The sequence below is a fragment of the Genypterus blacodes genome, unplaced genomic scaffold (genome assembly GCF_046128005.1).
Source record: "Genypterus blacodes isolate CSIRO-AG114 ecotype Tasmania unplaced genomic scaffold, CSIRO-AGI_Gbla_v1 ptg000099l_1, whole genome shotgun sequence".
In the NCBI taxonomy this organism is placed as follows: Eukaryota; Metazoa; Chordata; class Actinopteri; order Ophidiiformes; family Ophidiidae; genus Genypterus; species Genypterus blacodes.
Window position 1 is genome coordinate 1181389 of NW_027466903.1, and position 16039 is coordinate 1197427.

The 16039-nt window shown below is 40.2% G+C and overlaps 4 protein-coding genes across 6 annotated transcripts; all 4 read right to left on the bottom strand.

Annotated features, from left to right (window-relative positions):
* Window positions 1–361: 361 nt before the first annotated feature.
* Window positions 362–3058, bottom strand: LOC143008211 (arrestin domain-containing protein 3-like). The gene is made up of 6 exons (XM_076159859.1): window positions 2789–3058; window positions 2627–2687; window positions 2355–2502; window positions 1454–1550; window positions 1112–1368; window positions 362–948 (listed from the first exon to the last, which is right to left on the bottom strand). The coding sequence occupies exons 1-6, from the start codon at window positions 3039–3041 to the stop codon at window positions 775–777; spliced, it is 990 nt and encodes a 329-aa protein (XP_076015974.1). The 5' UTR covers window positions 3042–3058; the 3' UTR covers window positions 362–774.
* Window positions 3059–3448: 390 nt separating this feature from the next.
* Window positions 3449–6595, bottom strand: LOC143008095 (arrestin domain-containing protein 3-like). 2 transcript variants are annotated; one of them, XM_076159695.1, is made up of 6 exons: window positions 6211–6595; window positions 6042–6102; window positions 5803–5950; window positions 5621–5717; window positions 5152–5408; window positions 3449–4329 (listed from the first exon to the last, which is right to left on the bottom strand). In XM_076159695.1, the coding sequence occupies exons 1-6, from the start codon at window positions 6488–6490 to the stop codon at window positions 3802–3804; spliced, it is 1371 nt and encodes a 456-aa protein (XP_076015810.1). In that variant the 5' UTR covers window positions 6491–6595; the 3' UTR covers window positions 3449–3801. The 2 variants fall into 2 exon arrangements, with proteins under 2 accessions (XP_076015810.1, XP_076015811.1); XM_076159696.1 differs by having other exon boundaries at window positions 5803–5918; window positions 6211–6348.
* A 2297-nt stretch (window positions 6596–8892) lies between these two features.
* On the bottom strand, window positions 8893–12819 carry LOC143008214 (arrestin domain-containing protein 3-like). 2 transcript variants are annotated; one of them, XM_076159863.1, is made up of 7 exons: window positions 12501–12819; window positions 12076–12123; window positions 11457–11517; window positions 11144–11294; window positions 10755–10851; window positions 10411–10667; window positions 8893–10213 (listed from the first exon to the last, which is right to left on the bottom strand). In XM_076159863.1, exons 1-7 carry the CDS (start codon window positions 12763–12765, stop codon window positions 10028–10030), a joined length of 1065 nt encoding a protein of 354 aa, XP_076015978.1. In that variant the 5' UTR covers window positions 12766–12819; the 3' UTR covers window positions 8893–10027. The 2 variants fall into 2 exon arrangements, with proteins under 2 accessions (XP_076015978.1, XP_076015977.1); XM_076159862.1 differs by having other exon boundaries at window positions 8896–10285.
* A 127-nt stretch (window positions 12820–12946) lies between these two features.
* LOC143008215 (arrestin domain-containing protein 3-like) lies at window positions 12947–15839 on the bottom strand. Its single transcript, XM_076159864.1, has 6 exons — window positions 15513–15839; window positions 15344–15404; window positions 15113–15260; window positions 14930–15026; window positions 14220–14476; window positions 12947–13564 (listed from the first exon to the last, which is right to left on the bottom strand). The coding sequence occupies exons 1-6, from the start codon at window positions 15766–15768 to the stop codon at window positions 13310–13312; spliced, it is 1074 nt and encodes a 357-aa protein (XP_076015979.1). The 5' UTR covers window positions 15769–15839; the 3' UTR covers window positions 12947–13309.
* Between the last annotated feature and the right edge of the window lie 200 nt (window positions 15840–16039).

The window sequence follows — 16039 nt, forward strand, 5'->3', positions numbered from 1 at the left end:
GTGATAACAAATCTATGTAAATCCACAAAGTATAAATCCCATTGTTAAGACGCAGGCTTGACTCTGGCCATGGTGTCTATATTAGAGAGCCTATCATATGTGCTGTAACAGTGGACTTCTCCAGAACCTGTATCTGTGTCACACTGATCATGTGATCCAGCCGGCAGGTGTCACTTTCACACAGGTAACCTTAGCCTGCAGCCTTTGAGGCCAGAATTAGAATGACATTATGGATGCTGACAGACAATATAAATGATTGTGCATATTATTTATTCATTCCTCAATAAAGTACTCACTCAAAATAAATCCACAAATAACATTCGTTATCACTGTTAAGTTAAGTACAACACAATGTTTCCAAGATTACGATGGACTTAACCTCTGATTCTTTGTTCACACATTTTATTTAGTTTCATGGCATTTATTGATTGTGGCACATGAATTGATTGGGACTTTTCTTTTTAGATATGTTGTTTTTTTAATTATGAATATACTACTTTCTTGTGTCCAAAATACTAAGTAATTAACTTGAATATTCCAAAAAATAAATGAATTTATCATTACAAGTACAACTGTGACTCATGTGAGATGTCCAATTTTTTTGTACATAAATCGAAAAACATTACAGTTACTTCCAATCTTGGCACTGCTGCTCTTTTGGAATTCGAAGCATCAAACATAAATAAACAGAAGAGTGTGATATTCAAAATAATTATACGTGACCTGCAACCCAACACTGTGTCATTGATATTAGCAAAATACAAAATTCCCATTTCACTCAGATGATCCGTGATCCCTGACCTCAGGAACATTCAATCCGCTGTTGTAGTTTCCAGGTGTAGTATTTTGCTCCTGCAGCTCTTTTGATACTGATCCATCAGGGTCCGCGAGAACAACAATTGGTAACCGAACCTCTGCCTTTTTGTTTAGGGTCACATCGAGAACCACCTGAAAACCATGAAACACACAATAATGATAAGATAGAAAGGAGGTTCAGGGTTATTGTTAAAATGAGGCCAATACACTCAAGCCTGAAAAGAGACAAATCATACACAATCAACATTGAGACAGTTTACATACAAGTGTTTTGACTGAAAGCGCAGAGCCAAACCTTAAATCTGTATTCCCGTTTCAGTATGGGACAGCTGAAGATGGTACCAGTGAGATGCTGCGGGATGCTGAAGACTTTGTTCACATTCAGTCTGGTCCCTGCAGGAACAGGTGCTCCTCTCTCCTCCAGGATGTCTTTTGTGCAGACCTTCCTCTTCCCATTTGCGTAGAAGCAGTGTTTCTCATACATGCAGTACTTGGGAGTTACAGTGCGAGTTGAGTTGTTGACAATGTCAGCTCGGATTTGAAGATTTTCTCCTGTTGAATGGGAAAGGTTTTGGTCTGGTAAACTATACATCATGTCCTCAGTTCCACACGCACACTGAATATTTGATATGCTCACCTGGCACGTATCCCATCCTGTCAATGTGAACATCCATGGTTACATTTCCAGATCCAAAAAATGTGACTGTCTTGTTTGTGTCCCTTTGCTGAGGTTTCTGCAGCACAAATTTCACATCATTTATTTATTTGTTTGTGGTGATGGCTTTTGTTCATGTGATAAACTTCTTATACTGAAAGAAGTTTAGTTTTATCACGCATCAACAATCATAGGTCACATAAAAACACTGACACTTAAGGCTAAAAGAAAAGAAAAGAAATAAACTACATATTGAGTAAGAGTAAGAATAAAAGACATAGACCTTTACAATAAGAACTTAGAAATTGGAAAAGAAAGCAAATACTGTGCAGGGTGCTGTGCTGACAACAAGAAGTAATGGGTTACAATGATAAATGGCCTTATGAAGTCAGTGTTCAGGACAAACAAGTATTGAATAAACATGACTCACTACCAGCCTACTGTAAGAAATTTGGCCTGTGAGTATGTGTGGTCGAATAGTAATTAAGTGCAACAGTAAGATGTACAGTGAACAAAAGTCTACCATGGGTTTTTCAGGCTTCCAGACATTGGGCTTTCATCTGTAAGATGGTGTGTGTTGCATCCTCAACACTTCTGTCCGCCCTATAAGCAAACTTGTGACTAGCTGACCTTCCCTGTGTTCCTGTGTCAACTGTTAAACCAGTTCCTTCAACGTTTTCACCAATAGAGATGAGCAATCTGAAGTTCCAGAGTCTTTCAGATTTTTACTTTCTTCAACAGGGACAATGGTGACTTTCACCTTTTTCAAAACACAAAATGTAGCTGAGGCCTGTTATGCCTCAAATAATAATATATCAGCTGTGTTTAGTTGTTGCAAATGAAGCTCAGAACTTATCAATCAACCATTACACAGATCTCTTACCATTAGATCGGGAATGGTCACGTCTCCCTTTGAAAGTAAAGTGAACTTTCTCCTGGCTTTGCAGGCTGGTCTCGATGCTCTGTTCACTCTGGCTTCTAGTAAATAAAAGATTTTACCAAATCGACCCTTGAAGGATGAAGGCAGATCCCTGACAGGAGAAACACAATATCAGAAATGTGTCTAGGGCAGCTGGGAAAACCAAATGTCTGCAAATGACAATTGTATTTTGTTTTGTATGATATGAATTCTGAATATGTCTCTGTTTCACTTACATGTCAGGTATTTCAATGGCATAGGGAAGGACATGCTTCCCAGGTGTAAGAGTTCCAGTGCCTATTTAAAATAAAAAGAAAACATTATCTTTAATTTATCAAGACTCTTCTCTATACTTAATTTCCGTTATGTCAAGTATGAATTAAAAAAGAAGGACTCACCACTTTCTCTTTGCAGGATTGTCTTTTCAACGGAGAAAAACTTCACTTTACTAAAATATGGAACATGAATACCACCCCCATAATATTCGGTCCACATCACTTTGGCTTTTCCTTTGGCCTTCAAAGATAGACACTCAATTTTTGTGGATTTACCAACACTGAGCACAATCCTCCCTGTGATTGAGTCACTGCTGAAAAACACATTCTCCTCATTTTTGGTGTCATACTCGATAGAAATGCTTTGGATGGTCATTCCTCTGCTGGCGTCGGTGTGAACACTGGCTCCTACTGCTCTTATCTCTTCAGCTTTGCGACTGTCACATGCTGCTCTCTCTCTCTCTCTCTCTCTCTCTCTCTCTCTCTCTCTCCCTCTAATATTTGCCATGATGTCTCCTCAGTCACGTGAATGCTGATTTACATGATGGGATTGGGGGAGATAGGATGGAACTATTTCAATAGTATTTCATCAGTGTGAAAAGAATGCAAGACATTGTTTTGTCTGTGACTGTGCTTGTCTAGTTTGGTGGAGCAGTCAAAGTACAAATAGCCTTCACAGAATTGTAAGAATTGTAAGACAATTTCCAATTTATACATGATCCCTTGTGGTTCCAAGAGAGAGACACCAAGAGAGACGACAACACAATTTAATGTCATACAATTTAATGTCATACAATACATAAGGTATGTTTCTATAAAATCAGATAAGTCAAGACAAACACAATTCCCTTCCAATTCTACAGGCTAATGCCTTAATCAAGGGCACTGGCAGGCATATTAACCCACTAAACATAGACTCAGTGTCAAACAATTAGGTTTTGATCAACTCTTTCATATACAAGTATGAAAGAAATATGAAAAAGAAACATTAAAAACATCTTTATACAACGTTAGTAGCTAGAACTCAAACATGAAGTATAATTCATGTTAGCAAAACTACAAAATAGGAATAATGATAAGGAACAATGTAAGAGTTCAGCTTCACTTAAAAGCTACAGCCACAACACATCCCACCACTAATACTTCTTGTCAATTCCATAGGAGAGGTCAGGGTACAGCGAGGGGTTGGGTCCATATGCTCCATAGGGAGGTGGGGGGCCCACAAGAGGGTATGCAGCTGGTTGTGGAGGGGCAGGGTCCACAAGAGGGTATGCAGCTGGTTGTGGAGGTGCAGGGTCCACAAGAGGGTATGCAGCTGGTTGTGGAGGGGCAGGGTCCACAAGAGGGTATGCAGCTGGTTGTGGAGGTGCAGGGTCCACAAGAGGGTATGCAGCTGGTTGTGGAGGTGCAGGGCCCACAAGAGGGTATGCAGCAGGTTGTGGAGGTGCAGGGCCCACAAGAGGGTATGCAGCAGGTTGTGGAGGTGCAGGGCCCACAAGAGGGTATGCAGCAGGTTGTGGAGGTGCAGGGCCCCATGCAGGTGGGTTTGGACTGAAGGCAGCATAACCATATGGTTGTGCGGTCGCAGGAATACCAGATGCAGGTAAGATGACTATCGGGAGTTTAACCTCTGGGTCTGATGCACACTTGACATCCAGATAGACCTGTGGAAGTCAGAGTCATGTTAAATAAAAAAATTTTTTGCACATCTCCCCATTTTGCAGGAACAAACTGGTGGTAGTTTTGGATTTAACAGACTTGAACAATGTCTTGCTTATCCATGTCAGTGTGATTTACTTTTGGTTGTTTCTTTGTTTTGTCACTAGAGGTCCTCTCTGGTTTATATTTCCTCTCTCTTGAGTTTGTCGACTTGGCTAGTGTGCATGTCTGTGTCCACTCTATCTGTGTGCTCTGACTGTTTTCCTTCTCAATGGTTTCAAATGTTTCTACCCAGATTAAAAATGTTATCTTGTGAACAATAACACATACAATCAGGTCATCAAAGGGGTTTGGATTACTTCTTAATTAATTTTTCTGAACCAGGATGGTCACATGTCAATGTTTGAAATGAAACACATTACATTACGATCATTTGGCAGACGCTTTTATCCAAAGCGACTTACATTACATTACCACCCTTCGCAGAGGGGGGAGCAATTGAGGGTTCGGTGCCTTGCTCAGGGGCACCTCGGCAGGGGCTCGAACCGGCGACCCTCCGGTTCCCAAGCAGAAGCTCTACCCACTGAGCCACTGCCTCACACCAAACTAAATGTTTAGCCATATGTTACATTATGGCTGATGTGTGGTGTTTTACTGTGTTTAGTTGGCTTGTATTGGGTTTAAAGTTGGAATAATGCCCTGAGTGGCCTATTATCAACAGAATGATCTTAAAAATAAATAGTAAATCTTAATACTATGCATTATGCATTCACACATACATGCAAAAATTCTGTGAAATAGTAGAAAAGAAATGCCTGGTTGCATACCCTCAGCCTGTACTCCAGCTTGATGATGGGACAGTTCAGGATGGAGGCAGGTAACCCTTTAGGGATGGTGATCGTCTTGGTGACCGTTTGTGTGCCAGAGGACTCTATAGGCTCAATCTTCTCCTTGATGATTTCCCTTGTGTAAAGTTTCCTATGACCCTGAGCGAAGAAGCTTTGCTTTTCATACAGTACAAATTTGGGTTTTACTGAGCGAGTCGACCGATTACTGATTTCAGCTGTGATCTGGAGCGTCTCACCTGTAAAATGAAGGGAAGAAGAATGTTATTAGATATTAGTAATTAAGAGTTGAGAAATTGGCGGCATTTTTCGTCTAAAAGGAAGCGAGTATTTTGACTCATCCATACACAAAAAGGTGAATGACCAAAGATCTAATTTTGTACATATTTATATTAAAAGGAAATGATAAGACAGAGGTGAGTGAGGAACTCTACATCAGATGAAGTGTTACCTTGCTTATATCCCATCTGCTTGGTGTGAATGTCCATTGAAATATTTCCAGAACCAAAAAATGTGACCGATTTATCCTTGCAACCATATTGAGGCTCCTAAACAAACAAATAGAATAATGTTTTCACGGAATTGTCACCTTTTTTTAGATGTCAGAAGTTCAAAGAATTAAGCATTTCCTACCATAAGTCCTGGAATGTTCATGTCTGCTTTGGACACAAACGTGAAGTGAGTTTCAGCTTTTTTGGTCAGCTTCATTGACTGTTTGAGCTCTGCTTTGACCTTGTGGATAATTTTGCCTGTCACAGATGTGAAAGTTGAGGGCATATTTCTGTGAAAAAGTAGCAAATGAGAAATAAAAGTGAAAGTAAAGAAAGTGACAAAGTAGCATAGTAAGGAATCTAATGTGAAGATTTACTCACCGATCAGGGATCTTGAAGGAAAAAGGAAACACGTGTCTTCCTTTACCAATAACTTCAGTACCTACAAATAGTTTGTCGATGTTATTATCGCTGCCACAATTTCCTCTTCAGTTTATTGAGGCTCATACAAGGTATAATTACTCAGAGCTTTGTTTATTTAATACGTTACCATCTTGTCTTGCCTCTCTCAAGATGTTTTGTTTGACTGAATAGTATTTCTCATCAGCCCAGAACACACGATTTTGATGATGTTGATGTTGATTTTGATGGTGTGCATGATGTTCATGCCAGCGAACCTGAGCTTTTCCCTTTCCTGTGAAAAGCAATGATTGGATTTTTGTTTCTTTGGAAGTCTCCAAAATGATCCTCCCATTGATTGTATCTCCATTTGTGAAGGTGTTGTTGCTGTTGATGGCGTCGTATTCAATCGAAAAAGTTTTGATGGTCATTTTTATTCAGTATTTTAAATGCACGACAAAACAGCAGCAAAAAAAGTCACAACAGCTCGTCAGCATTTATACTGTAGCTTGGAGTACAACATGCTGTTTAACCTGTTTGTCTTGTATCACATGTCTAGGTGTCACCCACAAAGTACACAACCTTCCAACTTACCAAAATAAATAAAGGCTCAACCACGCAGACATTTAACGTCACACTATTTGTTACGGTAAGGACGGGCCCAGGATTTTGGTGGTCCTAAACAAATACTTTTTCTGGCCCCAAAACACACAATCACCAAATCACACACACTGCTCATGACTGAATGAACACAAATACATTCACACAAACTAGAGATGTTCTGATGAATTAACAGCAATTCGCCTACGCGCTTCTCTGCACTTCCATTAGAGCAATTACCCAGCAAAATTCATGTAGGAACTCTTTCCCCCGACCACTTCAATCAACTTAACCAGACGTAAACAAGGGAGGGGTTAAACATGAAAATCTAATAAAAAATGTTCAAAATAAGAGCATTAAATGTGAGCTTTTAAACATCATCTCCTAAAGCTGCATTAATCAATGATCTAATTTCAGACTACCATATTGATTTATTCTGTCTAACTGAAACCTGGCTGGGTCATGAAGAATATGTCAGCCTAAATGAATCCACTACCCTGCGTTGATTTCATTACTGGACTCTATTGGCTATGGGCTTCACTCAGAGTCTAAATAAACCCACTCCCTGCCACAACCACAGCCTATATATATATAATACTCAAACCCGCAAACTAAAGCAAACATCACAGAAACTTGAAGGAATATGGCGATCCACAAAAGAAGAAGAATCATGCTCAATTTGGCAAGACAGCCTCAATGCATATAGGAAGGCCATTTGTAGCCAGAGCTGCCTATTACTTGTCGCTACTAGAGGAGAACAAAAACAGCCCTGTAACCTTTCTGTACTTTGGCCAGGCTGACAAAGAGCCATAACCCATCTATTGACCCATGTATCCCCATAGATATCAGTAGTAATGACTTAATGAGCTTCTTTGACGATAAAATCTTAACAATTAGAAACAGATTTCGTCCCCTTCTGACCTCAATAGTCACGGAGTTCTCCTAAATCACAGTAACCTTAGAAACAGCTGTAAAACCTGATATATATTTTGAATTCTCTGGTTCTTTGGTTTCTCCTGTTGAAGTTTCCAATGATCAATTAACTGAGACAGAGTTGAGAGGCTTCTTCTTTTATTCATTCATACATGAGTGATGCATCACAAGATTAAGTGAATACATACACTGAGTTATTCTTAGAGCAAACACATTTTTAAATCAGAGTGTGTAAGGGTGGGTGCAGGAGCATATTTCCTCTAATCATTTCCTTCTATTGTAAGTCCTGGCTGCTTATGTAAGTCCACAGTTCTCTCCACTCTTATGATGATTTTTAAAGAACAGTTAATAAATGCCAGATGTAATGTTTTCTTCCACATAATTCCCCCCTTTGGCGATTCCAATATCGCCAAAATGATGATGTATATATTTGTGCTGGTACCAATCCAGTGACGGGCAAAAACTAGCATCAGCATGCTAGGAAAATTCCCTCACAACCCCCTTGTCTCTCTACTTAATCATGGGCGATCACGCTTTTGCGCTGGGAGTGGTTCCATAGCAATACATACATACATATGTATAAAAATGGGTTACAAATGTAATGTAAGACTGGCAGATCATGATAAGTCAGCATTTGACTACGGTGTGTAGTTGTGTGTAGATCAAAAAAACAACCATCGATATAAACAGAAATGTGAATTGCTTTAGTCTGAATTGCTCTCCATTATATGCACGGGAGCCCAGAATTACCTGCTTAACTGAAAATAAGATCCAAATGAGATTAAGATAATCTTCCATAATCAAGACTTCAACCTATACATTCATATGATCTGTCATCAAGGAATATTGTAGCTCCTGCATTTATCAATCCAGATGCAAATACTTTGAGTAACAAATGCATTTTAATGTGTTGATACAGAGTGTACATATACATATACAGTATATAGTACACATAACCCATTATGATATCAAACCAAATGCTGATACAGGAGGTGCAAAGTTCACATACGGTGTTATGGTAGTGTGTGATGCCAGCACATGCAGCAAGACTTCAGCTCTATGTGCATTTTGACACATTCAGAGCCATCACCCCAGAGACGTTACGAGCACTATCACGGGGGATATTGTTCAATCCACTTACTTCAGTGACCTCCAGAATTCAGAGCTCACCACTACTATTCAGACCGACACCTGTCAGTCGGTCTCCCTTTACTCCATTGAGTCAGCATCCGTGTCCTGCATGTAGTCTGGAATAGGGAACAAGTTGGTTGTGGTTGGTTGTGGTTGTGCAATTACCATCTGTGCCAGTTGAAACTCTTGCCAACCTTGAAACTGTCATCACGCTCATCTGGTTAAAGACTGTCTTTGTAAAAACACGTCTCAGAATGGGTATGATGCAACACAAATTGACCTTGCTGAATTATCATCAGTGATATCCTTATCTACAGTAAATCATCAACCTATCTCCTTGACCCGATTCCAACCAAGCAGCTCAAGGAAGTCTTTCCCTCAATCAGCACTCTGCTAAATATGAGCAATCTTTCTCTAGTAACAGGCTATTTATTTACCAGTCCTTTAAAGTAGCGCAATAAAGCCGCCACCAATCAGTTATGTGAATTTCTACATGACAATAGTTTATTCAAGGTTTTTCAGTCTTGATTTAGAGCCCACCATAGCATAGAGACAGCACTGGCGAATGTCTCAAGAGTTTCTAACCGCATCAGACAAAGGACTTCTCTCTGTGCTACTCCTGTCAGATCTTAGTGCTGCATTTGACACCATTGCCCACCACATTCTATTACAGAGACTAGAACATCTAATTGTCATTAGAGGAAATATATTAAACTGACATGCATAAAATACAAGGAAAAATTTATTTTTCAAAAACATGATGAAAACATCTAGCACATTTTGAAACGGTGAGACTGTACACTTGTTTTTTGTCACTCAAATAACAGGATTCCAAAACGAACACAGCACAATGGGATGATGTCACGTCCTGCTCTAACTAATCGGCTGCAATCGTTCACACCTGCAGCTCTTTATGACACCATGCCTGGACTCACACTCACACAGGCTATGTGAGTCATGTAGATTTGTACTTTAGCACACTTAATGCGAGTCATAATCATGTTTCTAGTAAACATTGTTATTACTTCAATACAGTACAAATAAGTCCTGAAATGTTAAGGAGAAATGCTTTATATTACTGGCGATAAGGATGGCATGGAATTTATAAATCTGATGAAGCACCGTGCCATTGTTTTCAAAGAGGTAGGCTGTTTGTATTTTTATATTTAGCATTAATAATGAGACGTCACACATTACACAAACCCATGTAATTTGGGGGTTTAAAACCAGCTGACACTCACAGCTGTTTTATTCTCTTTATCATCCCCCTTGAATGTCTCGGTATCCTCAAAATCTCATAACATCTACTTAAATTCATTCAGGGGGGGGTACATCCCATATGATGCATAGGGAGGTGGGAGGTTCACAGGCTGCTGGTGGTTGGCGTCTGGTTGTTGTGGCTGTGCAGGGCCCCAGGCTCGGAGGTCCGGGTTCCCAAAAGCAGAAGCTCCAAAACCACCATAAGCAGGAGGTTGTTGACCAGTAGGGATCTGAGATGCAGGCAGGATGACAATTTCAAACTTGATCTCAGGGTCTGAGGCATATTTGACATCCAAATAGACCTGTGGGGAGAAAACAACAGTTCTATTGTTTGCTTGAACGCGTTGGAAAGGAGGGATTGCGTAACACCTGCTAAGCAGAGACACAAAACTTTTCTGCAAAATATTGAGCACGATATGACGCTTACCCTTAGCCTGTACTCTGCTTTGATGTTGTTGCAGTTCAGGATGGATGGCTCACAATCGTGGGGAATGTTGATGACCTTGGTGACCTTCTCCTGTGAAGAGGGTGGGATTGGTTCTCCGACTTCTTTCAACAGGTCTTTAGTGGAGAGCCTTCTCCTCCCTTTGGCGAAGAAGCTGTGCTTTCTGTACAGACAGTACTTGGGCTTGATTGCACGAGATGAGTTGTTCTGAATGTTGGCCTGAACCATTATTCCCTCGCCTACAGAACACACCAGAAATCTCCTTAAAAACAACCTTTGTTATGAGGCAACATAGTGTGTACCAGTATGAGGTTAAAGACTCTTACCTTGGAGGAAGCCTGTTTTTTCAATGTCCACGTCCATGGCCACTGTTCCTGAGGTAAAAAGCTTCATTTTCTTGTCCTTGGACTCGTGCTGTGGAGTCTGAAAAGAAACAGAAAGTAATCAATAATAATTAATTCAGTACAACAACACCTTAATACGCAATTTACCAGTTTCAGCATTTATTCAGATGTTTCTGCTGAAATAAGCACTGAATGTAATCCCTGTTTATCCTTAAGGTTTCTTTAGTTTGAGAACCCTCACCCACACCATTACAACCATAACCAGTACAACCAGAATTTTTTTTTGCTCACAACTGAGCAACTCCACCTGGAGAGGTGGGGGCTGAGGGGATTGTTTTAAAGGAATGTCAAATATTTAACTCTGCACATACCATGAGCCCTGGGACACTGCTCAGATCCGCCCTGGTCACAAAGTTGATCTTAGTCAACTCTTTCTTGGGAATCCTCATGGATCTGCTCAGCTTGGCTTCGAGTGAGTACTGGATTTTACCAACGCAGCCGTCAAAAGAAGAAGGCATTTCCCTAATGTAAACCACAGCGGGACAAATGTAACGTAAATGCTAACTAAATCAGCCTGGAAGCAAACACACTGGCTCAACAGAGAAATAAGGCACTGCAGACTAATCTAGTGCATTACCATATGTACATAGCAAATGTAACTACTGATAGACTGACATCACTTACTGGTTGGGAAACTGAAATGTGAACGGGTAGACATGGCAACCTGGAGCGACAACGCTGCTGTCTGTAAGGCAGTAAGACTTATTGTATTTATGAAGCGAGTACTTTTGTAGTTCAGTCATTCAACAGTTACTGCTATAGTAATCAGTTGCTTCTAAGACACTGCAGGTACATTGTTGTTTTGCAAGGGTCAAACTGTATACAAAAGCTCCACACATTCAGGCACTTTACTGCTTAGACCTCCACTGGATTTAAAGCAAAGGGTGATGAAGTGGCTCTTGCACTTCATTCTATGAAATCAGAACTCTTTGACTACCTGTCTGTGACCCCCCTTTGCAGCAATAAGCTGGATAAAGCAGGTTAAGGGGTTTGTTTTGTTTGGTGAATGTAACTGACACGGCATCCAGTCTGAAGATACTGTACTTCCTCACAAAATAAAACAGCCTCTGCTTGTGCGTCAGGCTCAGAACTTCATTAAACCATTCACGAAGATCAATGCACCACCATCACCTGTGGAAAGGTCACTGCACCTATCACTTTAAAACCATATCATAGTATAAAACACTGGTGACCGTAAGTGTGAGCTCAGACAGACGTGTGTACATGTGTTTCAGTCACTTACATGCTGGACTGCTGTCAATCCCTGTCAGAAGTGTTTCACAGTCCACTCCTGAAGGAAAAAGAAACACTTCTAACACTGAATTTGCATAAATACACCCATACTGAGATAAATACTGACACCTCCCCTCCCTCTTACATTTATGAGTGTTTTTCAGTAGTATGCGCCAGTGCACTTGGCCCCTCTTGACATAAACATAAACACACACACACACATCCAGTTTCATGCCCAGTGTGGTTCTTGTCACTGTTGACAAGAACCACACTTTTTTCCATTCAAGTCTCTGCAGTGAATCTTAACCTGGAATCTCCATAACTCTCTACTTCTACAGCGAACCCTTCAAAATAAAGTTCGCGGCAAGACTCGTGTGCATAATGGGGAAATTGTACTGCACACGAACTTTTACTACAACGTGAACGCGCACTTACCGCGGTCCTTCTCATCTCGGATGAAGTAATGTTTGATGCTGAAGTACTTTTCCTTGGAGTGGTAGACCACCGTGACTTGACCATGTCTCTCTGACCACAAGACCCTGGATTTCCCCTTAAAAGTGACCAAAAGCGCATTAATCTGGCAGTCGCCGGACACTTCCAGCGTCACCTGACCCGAAACAATGTCTCCGCTGGTGAACGTGTTCGTCTCATTGACGGGGTTATAGGTCACTTTCAGGCTCTTCACGGTGCTCGACATCATTCACAGCAAGTACAGAATTGTAAACAATAGTGTCTAAGCAAAGAGCGACGACATAACCACACCCCGGCCACAGGAAGTGGGCCCGGCTCGGCCTGAGGGAGGAGGAAGAGGAGGAGGAGCAGCAGACTCACTCCCCCTACCCTCCATGATAATTTCCATGTGAAAAGTTTTCTGCGACCTCTAGCGAAGAAGCTTTGCCTTTCATACAGTAAAAATTAGGGTAGGGACAACAACACAATATAATGCAATACAATACACAAGGTTAAATGTATTTCTACAGCATCACTAAAACAGACAAACTGATAAGTTAAGACAAACACAATTCCCCTCCAATTCTACAGCCTAATGCCTTAATCAAGGTCAGCGGCAGGCGAATTAAAGGAGTATTAAAGAAATATGAAACATTAAAAACAGCTTTATACAATGTAATTAGCTAGAACACAAACATGAAGTATATTAATGTTAGAAAAACAAAACAAAATGAAATATTGTCCAGAAACAATGTTATATAATCTAACATACAAGCAGCTAACACATCCCACCACTAATACTTCCTGTCAACTCCATAGGAGAGGTCAGGGTCCTGTGAGGGGTTGGGTCCATATGCTCCATAGGGAGGTGGGGGGCCCACAAGAGGGTATGCAGCTGGTTGTGGAGGTGCAGGGCCCCATGCAGGTGGGTTTGGACTGAAGGCAGCATAGTCATATGGTTGTGCGGTTGCAGGAATACCAGATGCAGGTAAGATGACTATCGGAAATTTAACCTCTGGGTTTTGTGCGCACTTGACATCCAGATAGACCTGTGGAAGTCAGAGTCATGTTAAATATAAAATGTTTTGCACAGCTCCACATTTTGCAGGAACACTCTTGTAGTAGTTTTGGATTTAACTGCTAATCCATGTCAGTGTGATTGACTTTTGGTTGTTTCTTTGTTTTGTCACTAGAGGTCCTCTCTGGTTTAGATTTCGTCTCTCTTGAGTTGATTTAACTTGTGTGCATGTCTGTGTGCTCTGCCTTTTTTCCTTCTCAATGGTTTTAAATGTTTCCACTCAGATTTAAAATGTTATCTTGTGGACACTAACACATCCCAATACCATCAGGACATCAAAGGGGGTTGGATTACTTCTTCCGAACCAGGATGGTCATATGACCTCATTATTTGAAGTACAAAGTAATCAAATGTCTCAAAGTAAAATGTATGTTTTTACACAAGCCATATGTTACATTATGGCTAATGTGTGGTGTTTTACTGTGTTTAGTTGGTCTGTATTGGGTTTAAAGTTGGAATAATGCCCTGTGTGGCCTATTAATTAACGGAATGATCTTAAAAATAAATAATACATCTTAATACTATGCATTATCCATTCACACATAAGTGCAACAATTATGTGAAATAGCAAACAGAAGAAGATGCCTGCATATCAAAAAAACTGCTTGCAGCTAATGGGTGCATACCCTCAGCCTGTACTCCAGCCTGATGATGGGACAGTTCAGGATGGAGGCAGGTAACCCTTTAGGGATGGTGATCGTCTTGGTGACCGTTTGTGTGCCTGAGGACTCCAGAGGCTCAATCTTCTCCTTGATGATTTCCTTTGTGAAAAGTTTCCTACTACCCTGAGCGAAGAAGCTTTGCTTTTCATACAGTACAAATTTGGGTTTGACTGTGCGAGTCGACCGATTACTGATTTTAGCTGTGACCTGGAGCGTCTCACCTGTAAAATGAAGGGAAGAAACACACCTAAACACACCATACTTAGCTGTTACCAAAGACACAAAAGTAAACATGTTCAATTAACAGCACATATGACTCATTTCTCTTGTTACCAATGATTTTATTATTTTACTCCTCTTACACTAATACAATCTCAGCGTGTTTCACTTGACAGGCACAGCAGTCTTAGAGAACTTAGAAACTAAGTATAAGAAAACTGGATTAATGTTATTAGATATTAGTAATTAAGTGAGTAAGTGTTTAATTTATTGAGCCTGACCTGGAAATTTACAACAGATATTGGCGGCATTAAGCGTCTAAAGGAAGCGAGTATTGTTATTCATCCACACACAAAAAGGTGAATTTCAAAAGATAAAATTTTGTGCATATCAATATAAGAAGGAAATGATAAGAAAGAGGTGAGTGGAGAAACTCTACTCAGATGAAGTGTTACCTTGCTTATATCCCATCTGCTTGGTGTGAATGTCCATTGAAATATTTCCAGAACCAAAAAATGTGACCGATTTATCCTTGCAACCATTTTGAGGCTCCTAAACGAACAGATAGAATAATGTGGTCAGGGAATTGTCACCTTTTTTTTAGATGTCAGAAGTTCAAAGAATTAAGCATTTCCTACCATAAGTCCTGGAATGTTCATGTCTGCTTTGGACACAAACGTGAAGTGAGTTTCAGCTTTTTTGGTCAGCTTCATTGACTGTTTGAGCTCTGCTTTGACCTTGTGGATAATTTTGCCTGTCACAGATGTGAAAGTTGAGGGCATATTTCTGTGAAAAAGTAGCAAATGAGAATTTTAAGTGAAAGAAAAAAAAGTGACAAAGTAACAAATCAAATGTGAAGATTTACCCACCGATCAGGGATCTTGAAGGAAAAAGGAAACACGTGTCTTCCTTTACCAATAACTTCAGTACCTACAAATAGTTTGTCCATATTACTATTGCTGCCACAAGTTCCTCTTCAGTTTATTGAGGCTCATAATAGATATAATTACTCAGAGATTTGTTTATTTAATACGTTACCATCTTGTCTTGCCTCTCTCAAGATGTGGTGTTTGACTGAATAGTATTTGTCATTAGCCCAGAACACATGTTGTTTTTGTCCATAATAGTCATGCCAGCGAACCTGAGCTTTTCCCTTTCCTGTGAAAAGAAGTGATTGGATTTTTGTTTCTTTGGAAGTCTCCAAAATGATCCTCCCATTGATGGTATCTCCATTTGTGAAGGTGTTGTTGCTGTTGATGGCGTCGTATTCAATCGAAAAAGTTTTGATGGTCATTTTTGGTCAATATTTAAAATGCACGACAAAATGAAAGCAAAGAAAGTCACAACAGCTCGTCAGCATTTATACTGCAGCTTGCTGTTTAACCTGTTTGTCTTGTACCACATGTCTAAGCCCCTCAAAGGAAGTGGTAAAGGAAGACACGCGTTTCCTTTTTCCTTCAAGATCCCTGATCGGTGGGTAAATCTTCACATTAGATTTGTTACTTTGTCACTTTTTTTTCTTTCACTTAAAATTCTCATCCTACAAAGTACACAATTTCTGAACT

What these genes read in the sequence shown, in the direction of transcription:
- LOC143008211 (XM_076159859.1), bottom strand. Translation starts at nt 3,041, where the DNA reads ATGACCATCCAAAGCATTTCTATCGAGTATGACACCAAAAATGAGGAG. An exon ending in GCCATTGAAATACCTGACAT is followed by an intron (nt 2,503 to 2,626) that starts GTAAGTGAAACA and finishes TTCTCCTGTCAG; the next exon opens with GGATCTGCCTTCATCCTTCA. An exon ending in TGACCATTCCCGATCTAATG is followed by an intron (nt 1,551 to 2,354) that starts GTAAGAGATCTG and finishes TTTGTGCTGCAG; the next exon opens with AAACCTCAGCAAAGGGACAC.
- LOC143008095 (XM_076159695.1), bottom strand. Translation starts at nt 6,490, where the DNA reads ATGACCATCAAAACTTTTTCGATTGAATACGACGCCATCAACAGCAAC. An exon ending in TGAACATTCCAGGACTTATG is followed by an intron (nt 5,718 to 5,802) that starts GTAGGAAATGCT and finishes TTGTTTGTTTAG; the next exon opens with GAGCCTCAATATGGTTGCAA. An exon ending in AGCTGGAGTACAGGCTGAGG is followed by an intron (nt 4,330 to 5,151) that starts GTATGCAACCAG and finishes TGACTTCCACAG; the next exon opens with GTCTATCTGGATGTCAAGTG.
- LOC143008214 (XM_076159862.1), bottom strand. Translation starts at nt 12,765, where the DNA reads ATGATGTCGAGCACCGTGAAGAGCCTGAAAGTGACCTATAACCCCGTC. An exon ending in ACATTTCAGTTTCCCAACCA is followed by an intron (nt 11,295 to 11,456) that starts GTAAGTGATGTC and finishes GGTTTACATTAG; the next exon opens with GGAAATGCCTTCTTCTTTTG. An exon ending in AAAAACAGGCTTCCTCCAAG is followed by an intron (nt 10,668 to 10,754) that starts GTAAGAGTCTTT and finishes TGTGTTCTGTAG; the next exon opens with GCGAGGGAATAATGGTTCAG.
- LOC143008215 (XM_076159864.1), bottom strand. Translation starts at nt 15,768, where the DNA reads ATGACCATCAAAACTTTTTCGATTGAATACGACGCCATCAACAGCAAC. An exon ending in GAGAGAGGCAAGACAAGATG is followed by an intron (nt 15,405 to 15,512) that starts GTAACGTATTAA and finishes AACTATTTGTAG; the next exon opens with GTACTGAAGTTATTGGTAAA. An exon ending in GCAGATGGGATATAAGCAAG is followed by an intron (nt 14,477 to 14,929) that starts GTAACACTTCAT and finishes TTCATTTTACAG; the next exon opens with GTGAGACGCTCCAGGTCACA.